The sequence below is a fragment of the Denticeps clupeoides genome, chromosome 20 (assembly GCF_900700375.1).
Source record: "Denticeps clupeoides chromosome 20, fDenClu1.1, whole genome shotgun sequence".
NCBI lineage: Eukaryota > Metazoa > Chordata > Actinopteri > Clupeiformes > Denticipitidae > Denticeps > Denticeps clupeoides.
In genome coordinates, this window is record NC_041726.1 from 15,770,134 (window position 1) to 15,789,346 (window position 19,213).

At 44.4% G+C, this 19,213-nt stretch overlaps 1 protein-coding gene across 1 annotated transcript in view; it reads right to left on the reverse strand.

Moving 5' to 3' along the window:
* kcnk9 (potassium channel, subfamily K, member 9) overlaps positions 1 to 18,986 on the reverse strand; it is a 43,481-nt gene extending 24,495 nt beyond the window's left edge. The window contains exon 1 of the mRNA XM_028963961.1: positions 18,071 to 18,986. Within this exon, the coding sequence (XP_028819794.1) occupies positions 18,071 to 18,575 (505 nt within the window). The 5' untranslated portion in view covers positions 18,576 to 18,986. The remainder of the gene's footprint in view (positions 1 to 18,070) is intronic.
* Positions 18,987 to 19,213: the final 227 nt, after the last annotated feature.

Genomic DNA, 19,213 nt, shown 5'->3' on the forward strand with positions numbered 1-19,213 from the left:
ATGGGCACAGACCTGATTCATATGGAGTAGGAGCCATCAGGACCTGTTAAAAACAGAGATGAGCCACGAGTTGTGGCTGCAGCATTGATGTGGACACTAGCTCTCTTACCTTTTTGTTTAGTTCCTGGCCTTATGACACACGCCTTAGGGTTGAAAAGAGCATTTCAGAACAACAAACACCACATTTGAGTGTGCAAGGGGAGGCAGGGGTCTTTTCACGCCCTTGCTCTCCATTTGCCAGCTGGGGTTGGGGGCTGAGAGGTTGAGATGACCAGAGCACCATCCTCTGCAACTGGATCTTGGACTACCTGACTGAAAGACCTCAATCTGTCCTGTCGGTGAGCACGGGAGCTCCTCAGGGCTGTGTGCTCAATCCAATGCTGTTCTCCCTGCTGACCAATGACTGTTCAGTGATGCACAGCTCCAACCGCATCAAGTTCACCAATGCCATGGGTCTCATCAGCAAGAATGATGAGTCAGCGTACAGAGAGCAAGGACTGACGGACTGGTGTAAGGTCAACAATCTATTTCAGAACATGGACAAAATGAAAGAATCCACTGAACATCAGTGGATCTTGTGTGGAGATCATTAAGAAAAAAAAGTGTCTATATGTTCATCTAGAGAAGTACCTCTTCTTGACTCTCAACCCCAGCTCAACATCCAAGAATGCCCAGCAGCTTCTCTATTTCTTGCACAGGCTGAGAAAAGCCCAACTCCCACCACCCATCCTCACCACCTTCTATAGAGGAACTATTGAAAGCATTCTGGCCAGCTGCATCACTGTCTGCAAACACATGCTGCATCCGGAAAGCCACCAGCATTGTGAAGGACTCTGCACACCCCTCACATGCACTCTTCACCCTCCTGCCATCTGGAAAAAGGTACCGAAGCATTCGGGCCCTCACTACCAGACTATGCAGACTATAGCTCTTTTCACAGGCCATCAGACACTTGAACACTCTGGACTGACACACACATACTACCTCTGTTATATTGAGTAATCTAGTATTGCACTGTTCCATTATTACTTTGCAAATGTTACTCTTGCACTGCCTGTGTCCCCTGTTTCCATTTTATGTATTTGTATTTATGTATTAAATAAATTGTCTGGTCTCAGACCATCATTTTATGGGCCGACAATCCTGCAGTCAGTCGTGATATCTGTGGTACTGTGCTGTGTGATCAAACTGCACATTTCAAAGTGGCCTTTTGTTCTGGGCATTCTAAAACACACTTTTGCGATATTCATCTAATCAGTACCTTGATATTCCACACATCTGACGTGGGATAGATTATCTTTGAAAAGGAGAAGTGCATAGTAACACAGATTTTGACAGATTTGTGAACAATATTTGAGAGTAACGGGTCTTTTGTGTATTTAGAAAATTGTTCAGCTCATGAAAAAGGGGACCAATAGGTTGCATTTATATTTTTCCTCAGTGTAGATTTCCGGATACTAACAAAGCGTTCTTTGGACGCACTTTCTTTACAATTAAGTGGAAAATAAAACAGAATCTGTGGTTGAAAACTATGGAACAAATCAGAGCATCTTGCATGGCTGGAATTTTTGAGTCTATAAGGTAACAATAGAGCCGGTGGTTGGTCTAGCGGGTAAGGAAGCAGACCCGTACTATATTGACTGGGTTAAATAGAATTGCATTACAAAAATATTGAAATATTAAAAAAAATGACAGCTCAAAACAAAGACTAGACTAAAACTAAAATTAAGACAGGCCATTAAAAACAACTATAGATATAGACTTATTCCAAAATGGATTAATTGCATTTTTTCCTCAGAACTCTACAAACACACAACATCCAGTAATGACAAATTGAAAAGGTTTTGGCAAAATGATTCAATTGGTGATTTTGACAAATTTATAAAAAATAAAAAAAAGTGTACATAAATATTCACAGCCTTTGCCATCTCTGGTCCCTCCTGTTTCCCCTGATCATACTTGAGTTGATTTTACATGATTTTGAAAGGCACACACCTGTCTATATAAGGTCCCACAGTTGACAGTTCATGTCAGAGCACAAACCAAGCATGAATTCATGTGTGGGGTGTTGTGTGTAGAATTCTGAGGAGGAAAATGGAAGGTAATCTTGTTCTTACATGTACCTTCACAAGGATCCTTCCTTTTTTTTCCTCCTTGTGTGCAGAAAGGGTCAAAGTGTAGGGCCTGTTTGGTCTTGGTTGTTGGTTGCTAATGCCAACACTACAACACCCAATCTCCCACCCGAAGGTTGCCGCTTCAATGCCCTGTCCGAGCTCTCCAGACACACTAGCCGACAACCCATAGAATGTGATAACCTGGCACTCTGGGTCCCACAGCTATAGCTTGGCGGGAGTTTCCTTATACTATATTTCTACAGAATTTAGCCAATCCAGAATGACTGACAATCAGTAGTTACAGGGACAGTCCCCCTGGAGACACTCAAGGTAAAGTGTCTTGCTTAGGGACACAATGGTAGTAAGTGGGATTTGAGCCTGTGATTTTGTGGTCTTCTGGTTCATAGCGAGAGCTCGGCTTCCTCCAGTTTGCTCAGTATTGTCTTAGAATTTCTGCTTATTCAAGTTATGAAGAGAAGGGAAAAGGATTTAAGTAAAATGTACATTTTAAGTCAATGCATACATCAAGAATAATATCCAAATGACCACCAGGAAGAGCAATAAGCCTTTATATGTGCTTGTGAGGATAAAGAGAGCGGGGGAAAGAATGTGCCGGCTCACAGACAGATTCAGTGCAGATTAGAGTGAACAGCGCTGGGGTGGGTCATTAACTAAAGGTCAGTTTACCGCTCGCAGCACTCATTGCCACTAAGATGGGTGGATGTGCGAAAGCGTTCTCTGGCAACCAACTTGCCGTCGTCAGGCAGCCTGTGGGTGTGTGAACACATGCGAACCCTGTCATACCTACTTCACACACACACACACACACACACACACACACACACACACACACACTCCATAAGCACACATCACTACCCCGCTCAATTGTATAACAAGAAATGGCATGGCCATACCTCAAGCTAACCATCAGCGGCCTGATTGAAGACACCACTGGGCAAGTGTCTAGTTGAAGAAGTATTGATGTCCCAGTCAATAATGCAAAGGCCACTCATTAGGACAATTTGGAATGGGCCACAAAATTACATTCATCCTAATAAATACAGATGAAAACAATCATGTAATCAGGGCGCACGAGACAGGGGACACAAAACATTGAACCAACGGTTTCGGTCTTTTATTTTCTGGCTGTTTGCACATATTAATCTTGATGAAGTTGCTTATAATGGTGCCAATTTCTGCAAAGCCATCATGAACCTAAAGAGAACAGACTCTGATGGACTTTTGTCTGATTGTGCATATGGAAAACTGTGACTGGTCAGACTTCTACAAAAAGGACACCACTTTGATCTCCAAAACAATATGGATGGATGCAACACAATCTGAACAACCCTATTCACCAGGTGGGTGCAAATGTGTATGTGGCTGTGAGCAGAATTAGAGTTGGACAACCCCCACCACCTTAGCACCATTGGTGTGCTTAAATATTACTGGTGCCTGATCATTTCACTTAAATTAGGGGTGCAACGATACACAAAAATGACAGCTGTATCTCAGTTGCAGTTCAGTGTTGAAGTCATGGTTGGTTTTTTTACATATTCGTCTCTAACACGTTTCGGTGCACGTTTAGAAACTGTACAACACAGATATTCCCTGATAAAATTCACTTAAATAATTTACTGAAGTATTTTTGCTATTAGAAAAATTATGTATTCCATAAAAGGTATTGTCAGCAGTGACAATACCAGCACTAACATTGCATTTACAACCACCAAGTTTTTTATTTTAAAAAGCTGAGGCCTGATTAAGTTTGCATTTGGAAGTAAACTGCGATCTGGATTTGATAGAGAGCCATGGAGCATTTTTTATATATATGAAACAATGAAACGTGTCATGTCCTTCGATCACCATAAGTGAAGTGAAATTGACTGATAAAATGCAGCACAGCACAAGGTGCAGATGATGTGTCCTCTGTGTCCCCATAGGAGAGTGTAGGAGACAGCTGGGTGAGTCCAGTGGCACTGAGGAATCACAACTAGAATACCTCCACATCTGCTGTTTAGCCTGTGGAGAAAGACGTGTAAAGTTGGTTATGGCATTTATCAGATGCCCAACAATCATCATGTTCTGAATCAGTAGAGACAGGGACAGTCCCCCTGGGGACACTCAGGGTTAAGTGTATTGCTCAGGGACACAATGGTAGTAAGCGGGATTTGAACCTGGGACTTCGCATGCCAAATTGTGAACCCCAAACTGTGATGTTTTGGTACTAATAAATGTACCGTTCTAGGTCTACTGTAAATGTAACAGTTTCCTCTCCATCCAGTCTCTTTCATTCTGAAAACATGTGGAATAACAGAAGAGCAATGTGAGACCCTGCTGGGATTCTAGATGAACTCCTGGACGTTCCTGGTCCAGAGTCAGCGGAGGCGGATGTTTTCTCACTTTGAGAGATGATTTGGACCTGAGAGACACACTCCCTCTTTCTGCCTTTCTTGTCCCCATACTGTTGCTCTCAAGAGGGGGCCACCTGGTGTGTCATTACATGCACACACACACACACACACACACAGGCGCTGATCTGCAACATTCCCATTGCGGCACACCGCACACTGTGCTCGCAGATCAAATGAGGCGCCTCTGACGCCGCTGTCCCCTACCGGTCACGTCAAAGCCTCAATATTGAAAGTGTCTTAAAATTCATGGAGAGTAGAGCCCAAATGAAGACACATATTTTCACCGTGAGGATGGTACAGGTGCCAGGAGGATAACCCCTGGGGATAACAGAGCAGTAGCGAGATAAACAGACCGTGGGGATGATGAAATATTCTGTGAAATATTCCAGACTGGCCACGCCTCCGTTCTTTCAGCTGGTAATTCTGACTGCCCTGTGCCACACGGCAAGCTTCTTCTCGGTGCAGTCATGCAACCGAATGGCACGTAACCCTTCGAAAGCACGTGTCAGCGGTTTCGGGCGGGTGACTTTCATACATGAATAAACACCATACATAATCATACATAAAAACCCGCCATAAAATCTTTATGTCCGGTAAAGAACATGGTTGGAGAAGAGCATGGAAGTAAGGGAACCTTTTGGATGTGTTCTGATCATCCTGCAGTTCGCTGCATAGCACACTGAGCAGGGTACTTTTATGGATTGAGGACCTTAGTTTAAACTAAGGGAACTGAAAACTGCGCAGGGACTAAAAAAACATGAGTTCATCACTTTGCCGGAAGCACATAACCAAATAAAATGACCCGCCATTGTCATACTTGTTTTTGGTGCACAGCAAAAAATATCAAATTAAGCACACATTTTGCAATGAATAAATTCCTAAAATTAAAGCTTGCTTGGTTTTATATATAAAAGCTTTCCTGCATAAAATAGCAATAAAATTAACATTCTCAGTAGTCGAGTCAGGATTTTCTGTCTAGGATGAAAAACTCCCCAAATGTACACTAAGCATGCTTTCAAAGAGGAAAATGGTAATATGACCAGAGAGCCAGCGGGTTTAAACCGATTCGGCTGGGAGACCATCTAGCAAATAATTAAGATCGTTGATATCAGGTCTGTAACATAATCAAACGGATTCTCTCTAATCTGCAAAAGAGAACGTAAAAAGATTTGGGAATATTTTTTAAACTATGTTCTTCGATGTCAAATTGTAAAAACCTTGAAAATCTCATCATCTACAGTGGAAATACTCTACAGATAGTATCTCTCTGCCTAAAGGACAAGGATACCCGTGGTCTTCATCCAAACTGAAATGTCACGCCATGGCAGGTGGTGGTTTTAATGTTGTGGCGGACCGGGGTAGATAGCCTCCCCCTTCTCACACTGGCTTCTTCTTCTCAGTTTTCCCCCTCTCGGACTCCCTGCCTGTCATTTGTCTGCCCGTGTTCTGCTCAGGCCTCGTCTGGATCCATCCATCCAGACCTGGTTCCAGCTGAAGAAGAGCTCCGTGTGCGTAATTTTACACTCGAACTGCTGGGAGACTTTGGCCTTAAGAAAAGTACACTGCTCAGTATCTCACAGGGTTTTCTTTCGCGTTACTCGGCTCAACACTGCCATAGAGGTGCGTGCAGATCTCAGACAGAGGAATTTCATATTTCCGGTGCTGGACCTTCAATGCTTTAATGTTCCGCACAAGACTGAGAACAACTTTAGCTTTGCATTAGTTCATTGCAACTGCTCTCTTTTACACGAAGTTTCACCAGAGCAAATCTGCAGGTGCCACTTTGAGTCCACTGTACATATCCGATGTGCAGGCAGAAACGCCGCCAAAGCAAAATGTAATCATATCTGTCCAAAAATAATGAAATAAAATCAGCGTATAGAGAAAAACTGTCTGTGACAAGGCAGTGGAGTCAGCGTTAGGGAGCGCCAAATCTGCCTCTTGCCCATTATACTCCTGAGACCAGTCAAAATCAGAGAAGTATTTGAATTTCTGTATGATTCATTTCATTATTGCGCCACATGATAATCAGTCATTCCGCACAGAATATAATAATGTTATACAGACACGAGCCCTTCCGATGAGAAATAAGCGAAAATGTTGGTGCAGCCTCCTCATCATTTCCCCCCCCACAGCTGTAGTTATGTCTGCTCACCAGAGCAGTTCATAGTTCATTCCTGTGTGTGTGGGTGTGTGACACGCACTGCAGGGCTTCGTGTCATGCTGAGCCCAAAAAGTCAGAGCTAAATTTATATCTGCAGGTTTACTGTACCATTAACAGTAAAATATATGGGTGCCAGGTCCCGGGTTTCAACACTGTAGAAACAAACCGACTGTCCAAAATCCTATACTATGCACAACCAACATGTGTACATGTTTTTTTTACATGTCACATCTGTACATCACATCTGGAAAGCCTCATCTTTGTCACCAGAAAACTATTATGGAATGGGCTAGCAGGCGACAACATCACAATCATCATTTCATCATCATTAAAATACGAATTAGACACTGTGGACATTGAGCAAAATAGTGCATTTTCTCATGGGAATGGGACGTGCTAAAAACGATACTGCAGCCACCCAGCAGGGGCAACAGATGAATAGGACGACCTGTCCTAATTATGTCTGTCCTGAAATTCTGTAGGTCAAAAAAAAAAAGCCAAATCCTTGACGTTTAAATGAATCTTGTTTAAATGAATCTTGTTTAAATGAATCTTGTTTAAATGAATCTTGTTTAAATGAATCGTGAAACGAACAGCGTGGGTGGCGGTGGGCTGCTCCGCTGGTGAGGACGGACGTCTCCCTCTGCCTACCGGACGTTTGTCCACAGTCAAGTGAGGTGGAGCTAAGCTTAGAATGGCATTGCCGTCTGTTCATTGTGGCAGTAGTTCGAGGCCAGATTAGTGTTTCATCCATGTGTTTTCTTTTTGCTGGGTTTGGGGAAAACTTGCGCGCCCACCTTGCACAGGGAGTAAAGATAGTAACACATACTCATCACCCGAACAACTTATATTGTTGGGTGAATGTTCGAGGTAACTGAGTCTAGGGGGTCGCGTTTATGTCTTTATCACCGCCCTGGGTCCTCTCCACGACATGGTAGACCTGTACATTTTTCTGTCACTCTAAACTAACCTGAACTTTCCTCCTACTGCTGCCCCTCCACTCCTCGCTTGTTCTCTCCCCTGACGTAGACCAACGGGAGGGTAACAGTAGTTATCATCCATTTTTCATATGTGCCACTGCACATTTATCAAAAAGGACCACATTAAAGATGTGGCCCCGCCGCAACCTGACAGTCCATCGAAGGGAAATCAGGGCGGATGAGGAGAAGGCGAAGGCGTCACTTGAAGGTGACCGAGGGGACGGAGAGGGTGGCAGAGGAGGAGAGGTGACTGCTGACTCACTCAACCCGGGTGTGGGTGGAGGATGGGGTCGGGAGGAGGCAGGTGGGGTTAGAATTCAACTTTGCAGATCAATAGCGTCCTCGCAGCCAGCAGGATGAGCGCGGGTGGGGAAATGTCACGGTGCCAGCCATCACTTCGCCTACTCTGCTGCACCGCTGCCAGTGGGGGTAAATCAGGAGAGAGGGCCACGCTTTGCCAACGGTGATATAAAAAAAAAAAGGAATCACAATGCAGAAACCTTTTTTAAAATACACTCGTTTGTGTAAATTAGTTCATCTTTTGTTCATCAATACCTTTTTTCAGCTTTTGGTCATATACAGGGCATAATTTCACATTAATAGTCACCGTTTTGGTGTGCGTAGCTTTAAATGCTAATGAGGAGGAGAGCAGCCAATAGAGGTTGAGCGGGCATTCGCGGGAATCACGTCATCAACACCATTCACCAAACACAATGTCTGGTGCAGACAGGAAGTCGTTTTTCCAGAACAAATGTAATTAAACCACTGGGGTGGGGTTAATCCCAAATAGAATTGCATCCAATCACCGAGCAACTGCAATGCTTCGCATGTTTTTCAAGCCATGACACTCGGTGGAGTTCCCTTTTTTAGCGGAAGAGGTGGGAAAAGGATGAGAAACGGGAGGTTACCTTTCCAGATCCGACCATCTGAGCTGAATGGCCAAAGCACACTTTACACCTATCATCATTTCTGGCCACTGCAGGACCTCAGACAGGCTGAGGGAACACGTATTAATGTTAAATCATCTCACAAAGTCACATTTTCATGATAGAGGACCTTAAATCTGTTGTTTTAAATAAGCCGCCGCAACAGGCGCACATTAGTCTTGTAAGGCGATTCTCGCTCCGTTCACTCCTTTGTATACCAAATGTATATGATTTGTATTTGATTTGTTTTTTTATGCCCAAATCAATTACACATTTTGTCCCTTCTAGTTTTTGGTTGGTGGTTCACTCCACACTGTAAATAAATCACAATATTTCACTTCGGCACCCCTTTCCTTTGATGTCACGTCTCCATACCCCTAGACGGGGACGTGACACAAGTTAGGGCCACAGTCCCCAAACAGCATGTTAAGCATTCACATTTGCCTGTATTTAAAAGATATTACAATGTTTCATAGATATCCTGCATGAAATGCCTTCAGCTGCATAAGAGTACACCGAACCTGCCTGCGTTAGTGATACCGCAGATGATGGTGATAATGATGCAATGTGATATTTACCTGTACTATGACAAGGGTAAATGTCACATCCTGCCCCTGGCATCCCACCGCTACAAGTGGCCATCACTTGATTATAAAGATGTGGAGTAAATTGAACCAGTCGTTTTATTTGATTGGATTTTTGATTGGATCAGGCATGCGTGAATTGCCCTACTGTGTTGTTTTTGACCATGTCTGCTTTAAATTTAGTTTAATTCACCTTGGTTTAGATCTACCTCATCTCTGGATATTCTGAATACGACCTGAACCAATTTGGGCCTTATATTTGTGTCTAATTTTTGGTCTCCTGCATTGCTTGTGCATTTTATTCTGAAGACAGCGCATCATAGTTCATTTCTGGCCAATGACTGAGTAGAGGTATACTTGGGTGATCCGAGTTGTCCTGTTCCATAAGCGTGACATTACACACGCATTCTGTCCTGTCTAGCACGTCTGTTTTCAGGCTGCTGTAGTGATGAGAGTGTTAGGTGCAGGCTAAATGCATACTGCAAAAAAAGGATTGTTCTCTATAATCATAGCTTAAAAATGCACTGATGGATATTGTAAATAAGATGCAAAAATGAATTTATATATTTTATCGGGAAATGCCTCTCACTGTGCATTTAAGTACTACGGTCTCCAGCTCATTTAGGTTTTATAGAATAAGAGGGAATGAGAACATATCTGTAGGTGCTAATTAATCACCACCCCTAACACGCCATTTACTCGTGATAGATGTAAAGAGAGCTTTGGCCATTCTGCCCAGCTGTTCAGTAGCTCAGACGGTCGGATCTGGAATTTGTCTCCTTATGTCATCATAAGGGGAAAGGTTACCTCCCGTTTCTCATGCTTCTCCACGCATCCCCAAAAAAAGGAACTCCACCGACAGTAAATAAATATGCCATGACCAGCCGCTAGGGGTGCCACTAGGCCACTGGGACCTGTGACGGTTTCACATTTTAATGAAGTAGATGAGTTGCACCCAGTTAGTTGCATAGCATAGTTAGCAACCATGCCTTTGGGAAATGTATTCCTTGTTGGTTTAAAAAAAATAATGGACTTTAACTTTCTGAACGTGATGCTAGTCATAAAAAAAAACTGTGAGAGTGGCTGTTCCCTTTTCCCCCTTGTCTTTCGGCAGTAGACAACCTGTCCTTTCTGCTTGTCTCCCTCCTTTGCATCCCAAATCAAATGGTCACCCCTCAGAGAAACATTGTGCAAACGGAGAACTGAGCTCTGAATAGATACAACACAGAGAGAGACGGCTCCCTGCCTGTATTTAACAGGTCCTCGTGACAACAAAAGCAGCGAGCATCAAAGAGATTATTCCTGTCGCGGGCAGATGCATTTGAGAGTCACATGAGAGATGTAGAACACCTGCACTACTCGCAAGACCCAGATGCCATTTCTGCTCCTGTGCTAGTGTGCAGTTGCAGAATAACAGAGAAAAACAACATCATTTCAAGATAACCAGTAGATCCTACACTAAGTGAGGCCGCAATTCATAGTTAAACAAACTTCGTCCTCCTGTAAATGTAGCGATCATTTCATTACCACAATTTTGCAGATTCTGTCGACACTCTTTACCTGGCTGACTTATAGCAGTCATGGGTAAAGCATAGGCCATGAACACAGTTGTCACGTCCGTCCCCACGACACAGGGGTGGTAGTAGCCTAGTGGGTAACACACTCGCCTGTGAACCAGAGGACCCAGGTTCAAATCCCACGTACTACCATTGTGTCCCTGAGCAAGACACTTAACCCTGAGTGTCTCCAGGTAGGGACTGTCCCTGTAACTACTAATTGTAAGTTGCTCTGGATAAGGGTGTCTAAAAATATATGCAGAGTTATCTTCATTTTACATGTCAAAATGAATCTGCGGCTCCCAGTACTTTCTATTTTGTGGAAAACTGGCTCCAACAGCTCTTTTAACGTTAAGGGTGGACGTCCCCTGCACTTGATCCTTGGTTCACAAAATGGGGTACACTGGCAATCTCAGAGACTCCAGTTTATTTATATTCACATCTTATGTGCGTTGATAAGCAGTGCAGTTATTAATTTCCTCCCATGATATCCTCACTTGCTGTGTGCTTGGCTGCAGAATGACTCTTTGCGGTGCTCAGGTTCCAGGTTCCGGGCCAGAGTTTTATGTTCATTGTGCATTTTCCTTATTGTGTCATGTTTATAAAGGAATTATGTCCATTGTGTCCAGTCCTCGTCTTGTCATCGTCTTTTATTATGCTCTGTGTAGATGTCCATTAAGCGATTATTCATAAATATGAATAAAATGTCCTGTTTTTTTAAACAACAAGTAAACTAGCACTACAGTAGTACTCTCATTGCGACTGTTCAACGAGTATGCAAAGTATCTGCTGAATCTGAAATAGTCGAGTGACTCAAGGTGACTTTCCACTTATATTTAAAGTGAAGTGATTGTCACATGTGATACACAGCAGCACAGCACACGGTGCACACAGTGAAATTTGTCCTCTGCATTTAACCCATCACCCTGAGTGAGCAGTGGGCAGCCATGACCGGCGCCCGGGGAGCAGTGTGTGGGGACGGTGCTTTGCTCAGTGGCACCTCAGTGGTACCTTGGCGGATCGGGATTCGAACCGGCAACCTTCTGATTACGGGGTCGCTTCCTTAACCGCAAGGCCACCACTGCCCTCGGAATATTTGTTAGGTTCTTCTGCACTGACATTCTTGTCCATGAATGCAAGCGATCTAATCAAGAGCAGGGATTTCCGTTTCAGTTCGTGTTGTGTGGTGACTGGTCAAAGTCCTTCAATTGAACTGTACTGCCAAACTGTGGAGCCCTTGGATTTTTGAGTAGATTGTGAACTAAAGTAGCCCATTTAGTAGGAAATCTTGCTACCTGACTGTTGGATTTTCGCTCAGTGTGAATGTAAAATACTCGACAGGGTAGCAGTTGTAGCAGAATTTTTTACTATTGGACCTGCTGCATTGGTTTCAATTGAAGTTGTGTAAATCCACAAGCTCCTGCTCAGTGCTACTTAAAACCATTGTGGCCGCAATCATGCTGAAATTGATTTCAAATTAACGGCAGGCTAATGTGGTCCGCTTAGCCTTTACTGACTTGTGCTCACTGCTGCTTGCGTCTCTGTCCTGATTTGAACAATGTTAGCTAGCTCCAGCAGTTGTAGCTGATAACGCAACTGTGGACATCTTGAACCTGCTCTACCCTCTTTAGTCCTAAGCATCATGGGACTCCAGTGGGAGTCAATGCCATCAACCATGAACAGGCCTTCCTGGAAAAAAGCATCCTGCCCACCTCTCCTGCCTAGTTACAAATGTACGTGCACACACACACACACACTCACACACACACACACCATCACTCTCCCTTCCCGTTCCAGTGATGCGCTAAAGGGTAGCAGAGAGAGTCGAGGGGCGGGGGGGGGTGGAAATATTCCGAGCAATTAATCACGGGAACGAGGGGAATCAACTGTCCCCTGCAATCTGTCCAACTGGGCTCCAGCATGAAGTTAGTACTGCAAACACGATCAGGACACACACTGTCACCACGGTAACCGGGGCGCGCTGCCTGCCGGAGACGCTGAGTCCGCTCAGACATTTTGTGGCACAGCCTCCTCTCCCTTTTGCTACAGCGCCTGTGTTGTTTTTCATTACTTCTTCACTGGCATTAGCATCACTAATGTTGCCATTTCTTGCTTTGCTATCATGAAGGGGATTCTGGGGGATTTCATGCAAAATGTTCAAAGTTCGGGCATGGATAGATCAGATATAAAAAAAACTTTGGAATTATGACATTGTTTCTAATGATCTGGAATAGGTTGGAAGGTTTGGTGAAAGTCCCATTGGTTGGTTGATGATATTGAACCAACATGTCAACAAACATGATTGGGTATGTGGCCTTCTCAAGTCTCCGCCCAGTCCAACCGACTCCATTTAACTCACTCACTCACTCACTCACTTTTCTTGATATAGAAAACAGTTCATTTAGATATTTCCAGACCCTTTTCTGGCTTTATACATTTCTGCATGGCTTATTACATTGAACCGATAAGCATGGCCCTGACATGCATGCTGTTTACACACCGATGCCGAGTAAGCTGCCTGTGAAGGGCTGGCTTTAAAACGGACGCAACAGGTTGTGGTGAGCCGAGCTCGGGCCGACTGAGCAACAGCAGTGTCAGGCACTGTTGACAGCTGACAGATCCAGCCCGCTGTTCTCTCCCCCTCTCACTGTCTTCACAGCCCCTCCTCACGCACCCGGCCGAGTAATTTGTTCGGCTAACAAAACATGCACTTGTGGTCAAGATGTCTCCATTTTCCTGTGTACTTTCTGTGCCCTCTCTAACACTAGCTTGCTGTTCTGTCTTTTTGCATCCATCTGTCTGGAATCTATGCATATATTTACAGAAAAAATACATATATATTTTTAGATTGGACCTATTATTGGCCTACCAAGCTCTTACTTGGTGCTTCGTAACAACTTTGTGGCAGCACTCATGCCATTTGAAATTGATTTCAAAGCAGTAATAAAAAAATGATTACATTTATTGTTTTATTTATTCCTGTAAGGTTATGTAAGTATTAAAGGAAATGGGTGAAAAATACTGGTGATTATATAATTAGTCAACTGAGGTAATATCATCTCTGCGATATACAGTAGCACACAGTAGAAATATAATTATTTAGCACCCAATGGTGGAACAAATAACAGGAAAACAGTATATTCAGACATCAACATTGGGCATACATGGGGGGGTTCCTATTGGCGGAGATGAATTGCATTCTTCTTTACATTTACAATGCAACAAGCTGCTGCCTAGATGACGTTGCTTAGCAACAAATACAATAATACAACTTAATTTTGCAAGATCAGAAGTTTTTTCTTTTTTTTGTTAACAATTACTGCAACAGCCACATGTATGTTTGAATGGGTAAGATCTGGTATAACTGCAACAACAGGCAAGGGGTTCTCTACATTTTTCATAACATTAAATTGAAATATTTAAAGGCTCAGAGTGCATACTTTTGTAATTGCATTCTAAAGCTCAGTGACTTTGGAAGTCCCAATTTTTATAATGTATAACATAAAGCATGAATAATCATGTTTTTTTTATTTTAACTGTACATTGCTGATCACATGATCTTTACTTAAATATTTATGTTTGAAAAAGAACTAATAAAAGCTTCTTTTCTGGTTATGAAAAACTATTTCCACAGTGAAAAACAGTAATTAAAGAAAAAATCTGTAGGACCTGCGTGAGTTACGCCTTTTATGGCCGTGCTTTGAATTTCCACAACAGCCCAGTTGGATATTCATTGTACATTTAAAAAGTAAAGTGTTTAATCTGATTTAGTCCTCTATGAGGAATATTAGTCCTGAAATCACTCAGGTAGACTGTGGCGATTAAACACAGGAGGGCAGATCAGATAAACACAGTCGAAAATCCCTTCTCCATCACCTCAAACCAGACACGGGACATCAGTGAGACTTGAGCGACAGTGAATGTCTCACTTTCTTATCTGTCTGGACGAGATGTAGGCTCTTTATCCGCATTCCGGCTGTCAACATCCCTCTACATACAGGGGTCACATTTTAAGCACGTGCTGCTCACACTGTCACCCTCTGCATGACCTCACAAAGGTCACAGCCGATAACAACCAAGGCTTTTCCGGTTCTTATTTGTGAAAGTTGTCACATGTGACACACCACAGCACAGCACACAGTGCACACAGTGAAATGTGGTCTCTGCCTTTCTCATCCATGACACACTTGATGACTTTGGAATTGACCTCTTGTCATTTTCTTGACCTGACAGTTTGCTTCCTGCAGGTACATGAAGCTGCCATTTTTAACATAAAACATAAAGGCTGTGTAACAGGTAGGGTGAAGGTGTGCAAATGAGTGAAATGAAAGTTAAAAAGTAAAAAAAAAAATTTGTTTGTGCAAGGATTCTGGGGGGGTTGAGTCCAGAAGTGATTGAAAGTGAAAGTGTTGGAGTGTATTAGAGTTCTATGAAGTGTTGTGGTTATTATTTTGGAATAAGAATTATCTGGAAGTCAGTTTGAAATGCCACACATTTTCTGGCTGATAGGAGTTGGGTGCTCAGATTTTCCCGGCACAGGTTATCCATCATCATGACGCTCACCGGGCACCAGGTGATCGGCGAGCATTTTCAGCACCAGGGACAGAGGCAGACCATCGAAGTTCAGCTCCCGTGTGGTGGAAAAACACAGACGGCACGGCCTCGGGGCTCCGCCTCTTATCCGTCGGCACTGGCAGCTAATCCCAGTCTCCTCAGATTCTGCTCCAACAAGAAACAAAGGAAGCCCAGCACAGGAACACCACAGCGGCCCACCGGACTTTAACCGATCTGTTTTCTTCCCCTAAATCTCCTCTCCCCCCGCAGAGGGCCAGGATGAGACACTAACCGTACCACCTCGTCACTGTTGCACTTCCGGGACAAGTAAACGGCGTGTTGAATCTTACTAAAGCGACTGTAGTTTTCTCCTCTTGCCTCCCACGTGACAACATGTACGATGACATTACTTGCCATTGTTCACTGAACTGGATTCAGAGGTGGAGTGCTGGGCCAGCTGAGAGTTTGCTGTAGCCACCAATACCTTTTGAACGTGGTCTTGACATGTAGCAGAAACTAAAATAAACTGGATTCCCTTGAGGTGAAACATCTTCAAGAACCTAAAGGTCATTTTGGGCCATTGGGTTCCCCAAAGTCAGCTCTTCAGATGTGTTTCATTAAATAATACAAACTCTGGGATACATTTGACCTGTTTTGGACTTACAACTTGCCATCTGGTGAACCGTTGGTTTTGGTTGGTTGGTTGGTTGGGTGGCTGGTTGGTTAGTTGGGTGTATTTTCCGATCTATTTCCACTGACATTAGATTTTCCAAAACAGCGTGTTTCATGCAATGGCACCAGAATAATGTTGCATTATTTGGTTTAGTCTGAGTCCTCACAACTACACAAGACTCCATGGCATGTATTATTTCATAATTATATCAGACAAACTACTATTGTCAAGATCCAACAACAGCAAACTTTACTTAACTGTACTTTACTTTAATTATCTTGATACTGACATATTAAACATGGAATCTGTGGAGTATGGACTATTACCTCATGTAATATCACCTCACACCAGAAGCACTAAATGTACAATATATCCTTTAAAGGCAGTCGCGCTGCAATTGTATGATATATAACATTTTCCTTCGATTCTTCATTAAACTTCTGAATCAAAACGTTCTGAAAATAGTCAAAAACACATGTTTCTTAGTCCTCGGGGAAAATGGTCCACCCTCATCGGAACATGAAGAAACAATGGCAGTTGTGGCAAATATTTAATATTTCATTCTTTTAATGCAAATGATTTTATTAACTGCTGATTTGAAAACACATCAAACAATGGAACCCTGTACAATAATCATCATTAGTAATTGTGTCTTTTTATAAACCAGAACGTGTTATGAATTTGTTGTATGCACATTTGTTTTAGATAAAAGTTAGTGGTAAAGTGTTGTAAAAACAGTGCATCATACAATATTTCGTTTTTGGCTTGATTTGAAAAATAAGTTTATTAGTAAAAAAATTGTTCATTAACCAAGTTATTTTCGCAAGGTACTGACATCAGGTCATGAAAACGCCGACAACATCAAAGCTGTTAATGCGGAGGAAGAAGATTTTTTTTTTGTTTTTAAAGTAAAAAAAAATGAAATGTTTCGTTTCTGATCGCGTTCCTCCCGCTAAAAATGTACAGTGGGCGTGGCCAAGAAACGCGCGGGAACTCAGAGGCGTGGGCGACCCTGCCCACGCACGACCACGGCTGGTCCCCGGTGTGACACGGCGCTTCGTGTCCTGAAACGAACCTCCCGTTTCTCGCGAGACCCCACGCATGACCCTGCAGTGACCTCCAGAGGTCAGCAGCGCTGCTCTCTCCGGAGCGAATTTCTTCTTTCCGTTTTTCTCTCTTTGTTCTATTTGCAAATTTCCATCTGAAGAAACAGGAGACGCTGGAGCCGAGATCGTGCTGCTGCTCTGTTATGTGGTGTGTGTGTGTGTGTGTGTGTGTGTGTGTGTGTGTGTGTGTGTTGGCTGTGGACACTCTGCACTGCGAGGAGGAGCTGTCCATTCAGCATGGACAGAGTCTCCTCTAACTTTAAAAATATCTTTAAAAACAGGAAATATCATGAGCATGACTTTGAATTTTAAAGTTAAAATTCACACACACGTTTTATATTTACAGCGTTTATCGGAGCGCCTTACAATCAGTAGTGACGGGGACAGTCCCCCCCTGGAGACACTCAGGGATAAGTGTCCTGCTCGGGGACACAATGGTGGGTTTGATCCTGGGACTTTGTGGTTGTCACAGGTTCACACACACACACACACACACACATTTCCTGGCTTCCAATAAGACCCTGACCCTGCTTCGTCAGAGGATGTCGTGTGATCTGTACCCCAGAAACGGCTATAACACGTGACTCTGCCATCGGGTTGAGACATCCAGCAACTTTGAATCAGTAGTACGTATTCGGTAGTAAAACTACAAGCGCGTTGGCTTTTTCGCCATAAATAAAGTGTTTCGATGAAAGCTCTTCTTCCTCTACGTCTTGCCAGGCCTTGGTCTGGAAAATGAGGTGGTCGGTGCTGCTGCGTCAGGGCTTTATGTTAATTGTATTTTTGTATTATATTATATTATATCTATTCTATGCAGCGCTTTAGCCTATGAAATATGAATAAAATAATGACTGAAGCGGTAAGAATGGGAGTCTGAGCACTTTACCCAATAATGAGCTAACTGTGTAAAACACATATGAATATTCCAGTAGATAATAAGTAAGTAAAAACAAAAAGACGGAAGTAAGAGGGGAGCTGAAAGTTTAAAAGCCCACTCACCTATGGTGGTTATGACCGTGATGGCGAAGTAAAAGGAGCCCGCAAATTTCCACTGGACCCCGGCCCTGTGCGGCTCGGCCTCCATGATGATGGTCTCCAGCTTCCTGTAGTCGTCCTCGCTGATGTTGTACTTCCCCTGGAGACGCTTCTCCTCCGCCTCCAGCTGCTCCTTCTCCCGCATCTCGTAATCCGACTCCAGGGCGTCGAACACGGCGGCCCCGACCAGCAGGTAGGTGAACGTGCAGACGATCAGGGACAAGGTCCGCACGTTCTGCCGCTTCATGGCCACCAGGAAGCGCTGGCTGAGGGGCTCATGTCCCCCCTGATCCCCCAGAAAGGCGCAGCAGCGGGAAGACGGGACCTCTCGGTAGCAGGTCCCCGGATCGTGGTCCTGGTTGGAGGACAGGCACAGCAGGCTGCTGGAGCGCCGGGACCAGGAGCCCTGCAGCCGGGAGACTCTGCGCAACACCCGGCCGAACCAAGTCCTCCCGGCGCGCAGGGCCATCAACAGGCGGCCGACGGTGCGACTCACCGCGGCATCCTCAAGCGCTCAGAACGTCCCCTCCATCCTTCCAAAGTTTCAGCAGCAGGCGCGGCGTCCGTTCCCGCGCCGGGTTCCACCGGAACTTGGATCCCGGGTTCATGGTGAGGTTCGGGCGAGGAACAGGTTGGAGGAGAAAACACACACACACACACACACACTCAGCATATACACACTCCTTCGATCCGAATTAAGCCAGCCTAGAAATATCCCCGTCGCGCGCGATGTCGGGTGGAACCGAACTTTCTCCAAGTCGGAACAGAAGCGAGAATCTGGTGAAATCAGGCATCACCGCGACATCCCCGATCCCGTCCCCGGTCCCCGGTACCGGCGGCTGCCGATCGGCGCGAGCAGACGAGGGAGATAATATTAAAAAAAAAAAGGAACCCGGCGCGCCCCCGTCGTCTCTCCGCCTCCCCCGGGTTTCCCTGTCCGTCTCCGAGCCGCGACAGCCACGCCCCTCTCATCAGCATCTCATCCCGCGCCCCGCCCACCCCGCACGGGCACGGGGGCTCCGACAGGTGGCGTCGCGTCGGGACTTTCCGGATCAAAGTGTCTTAATTCGTGCAAAAAAAAGCAAAGGGACGTTAAATGCGCTTAAA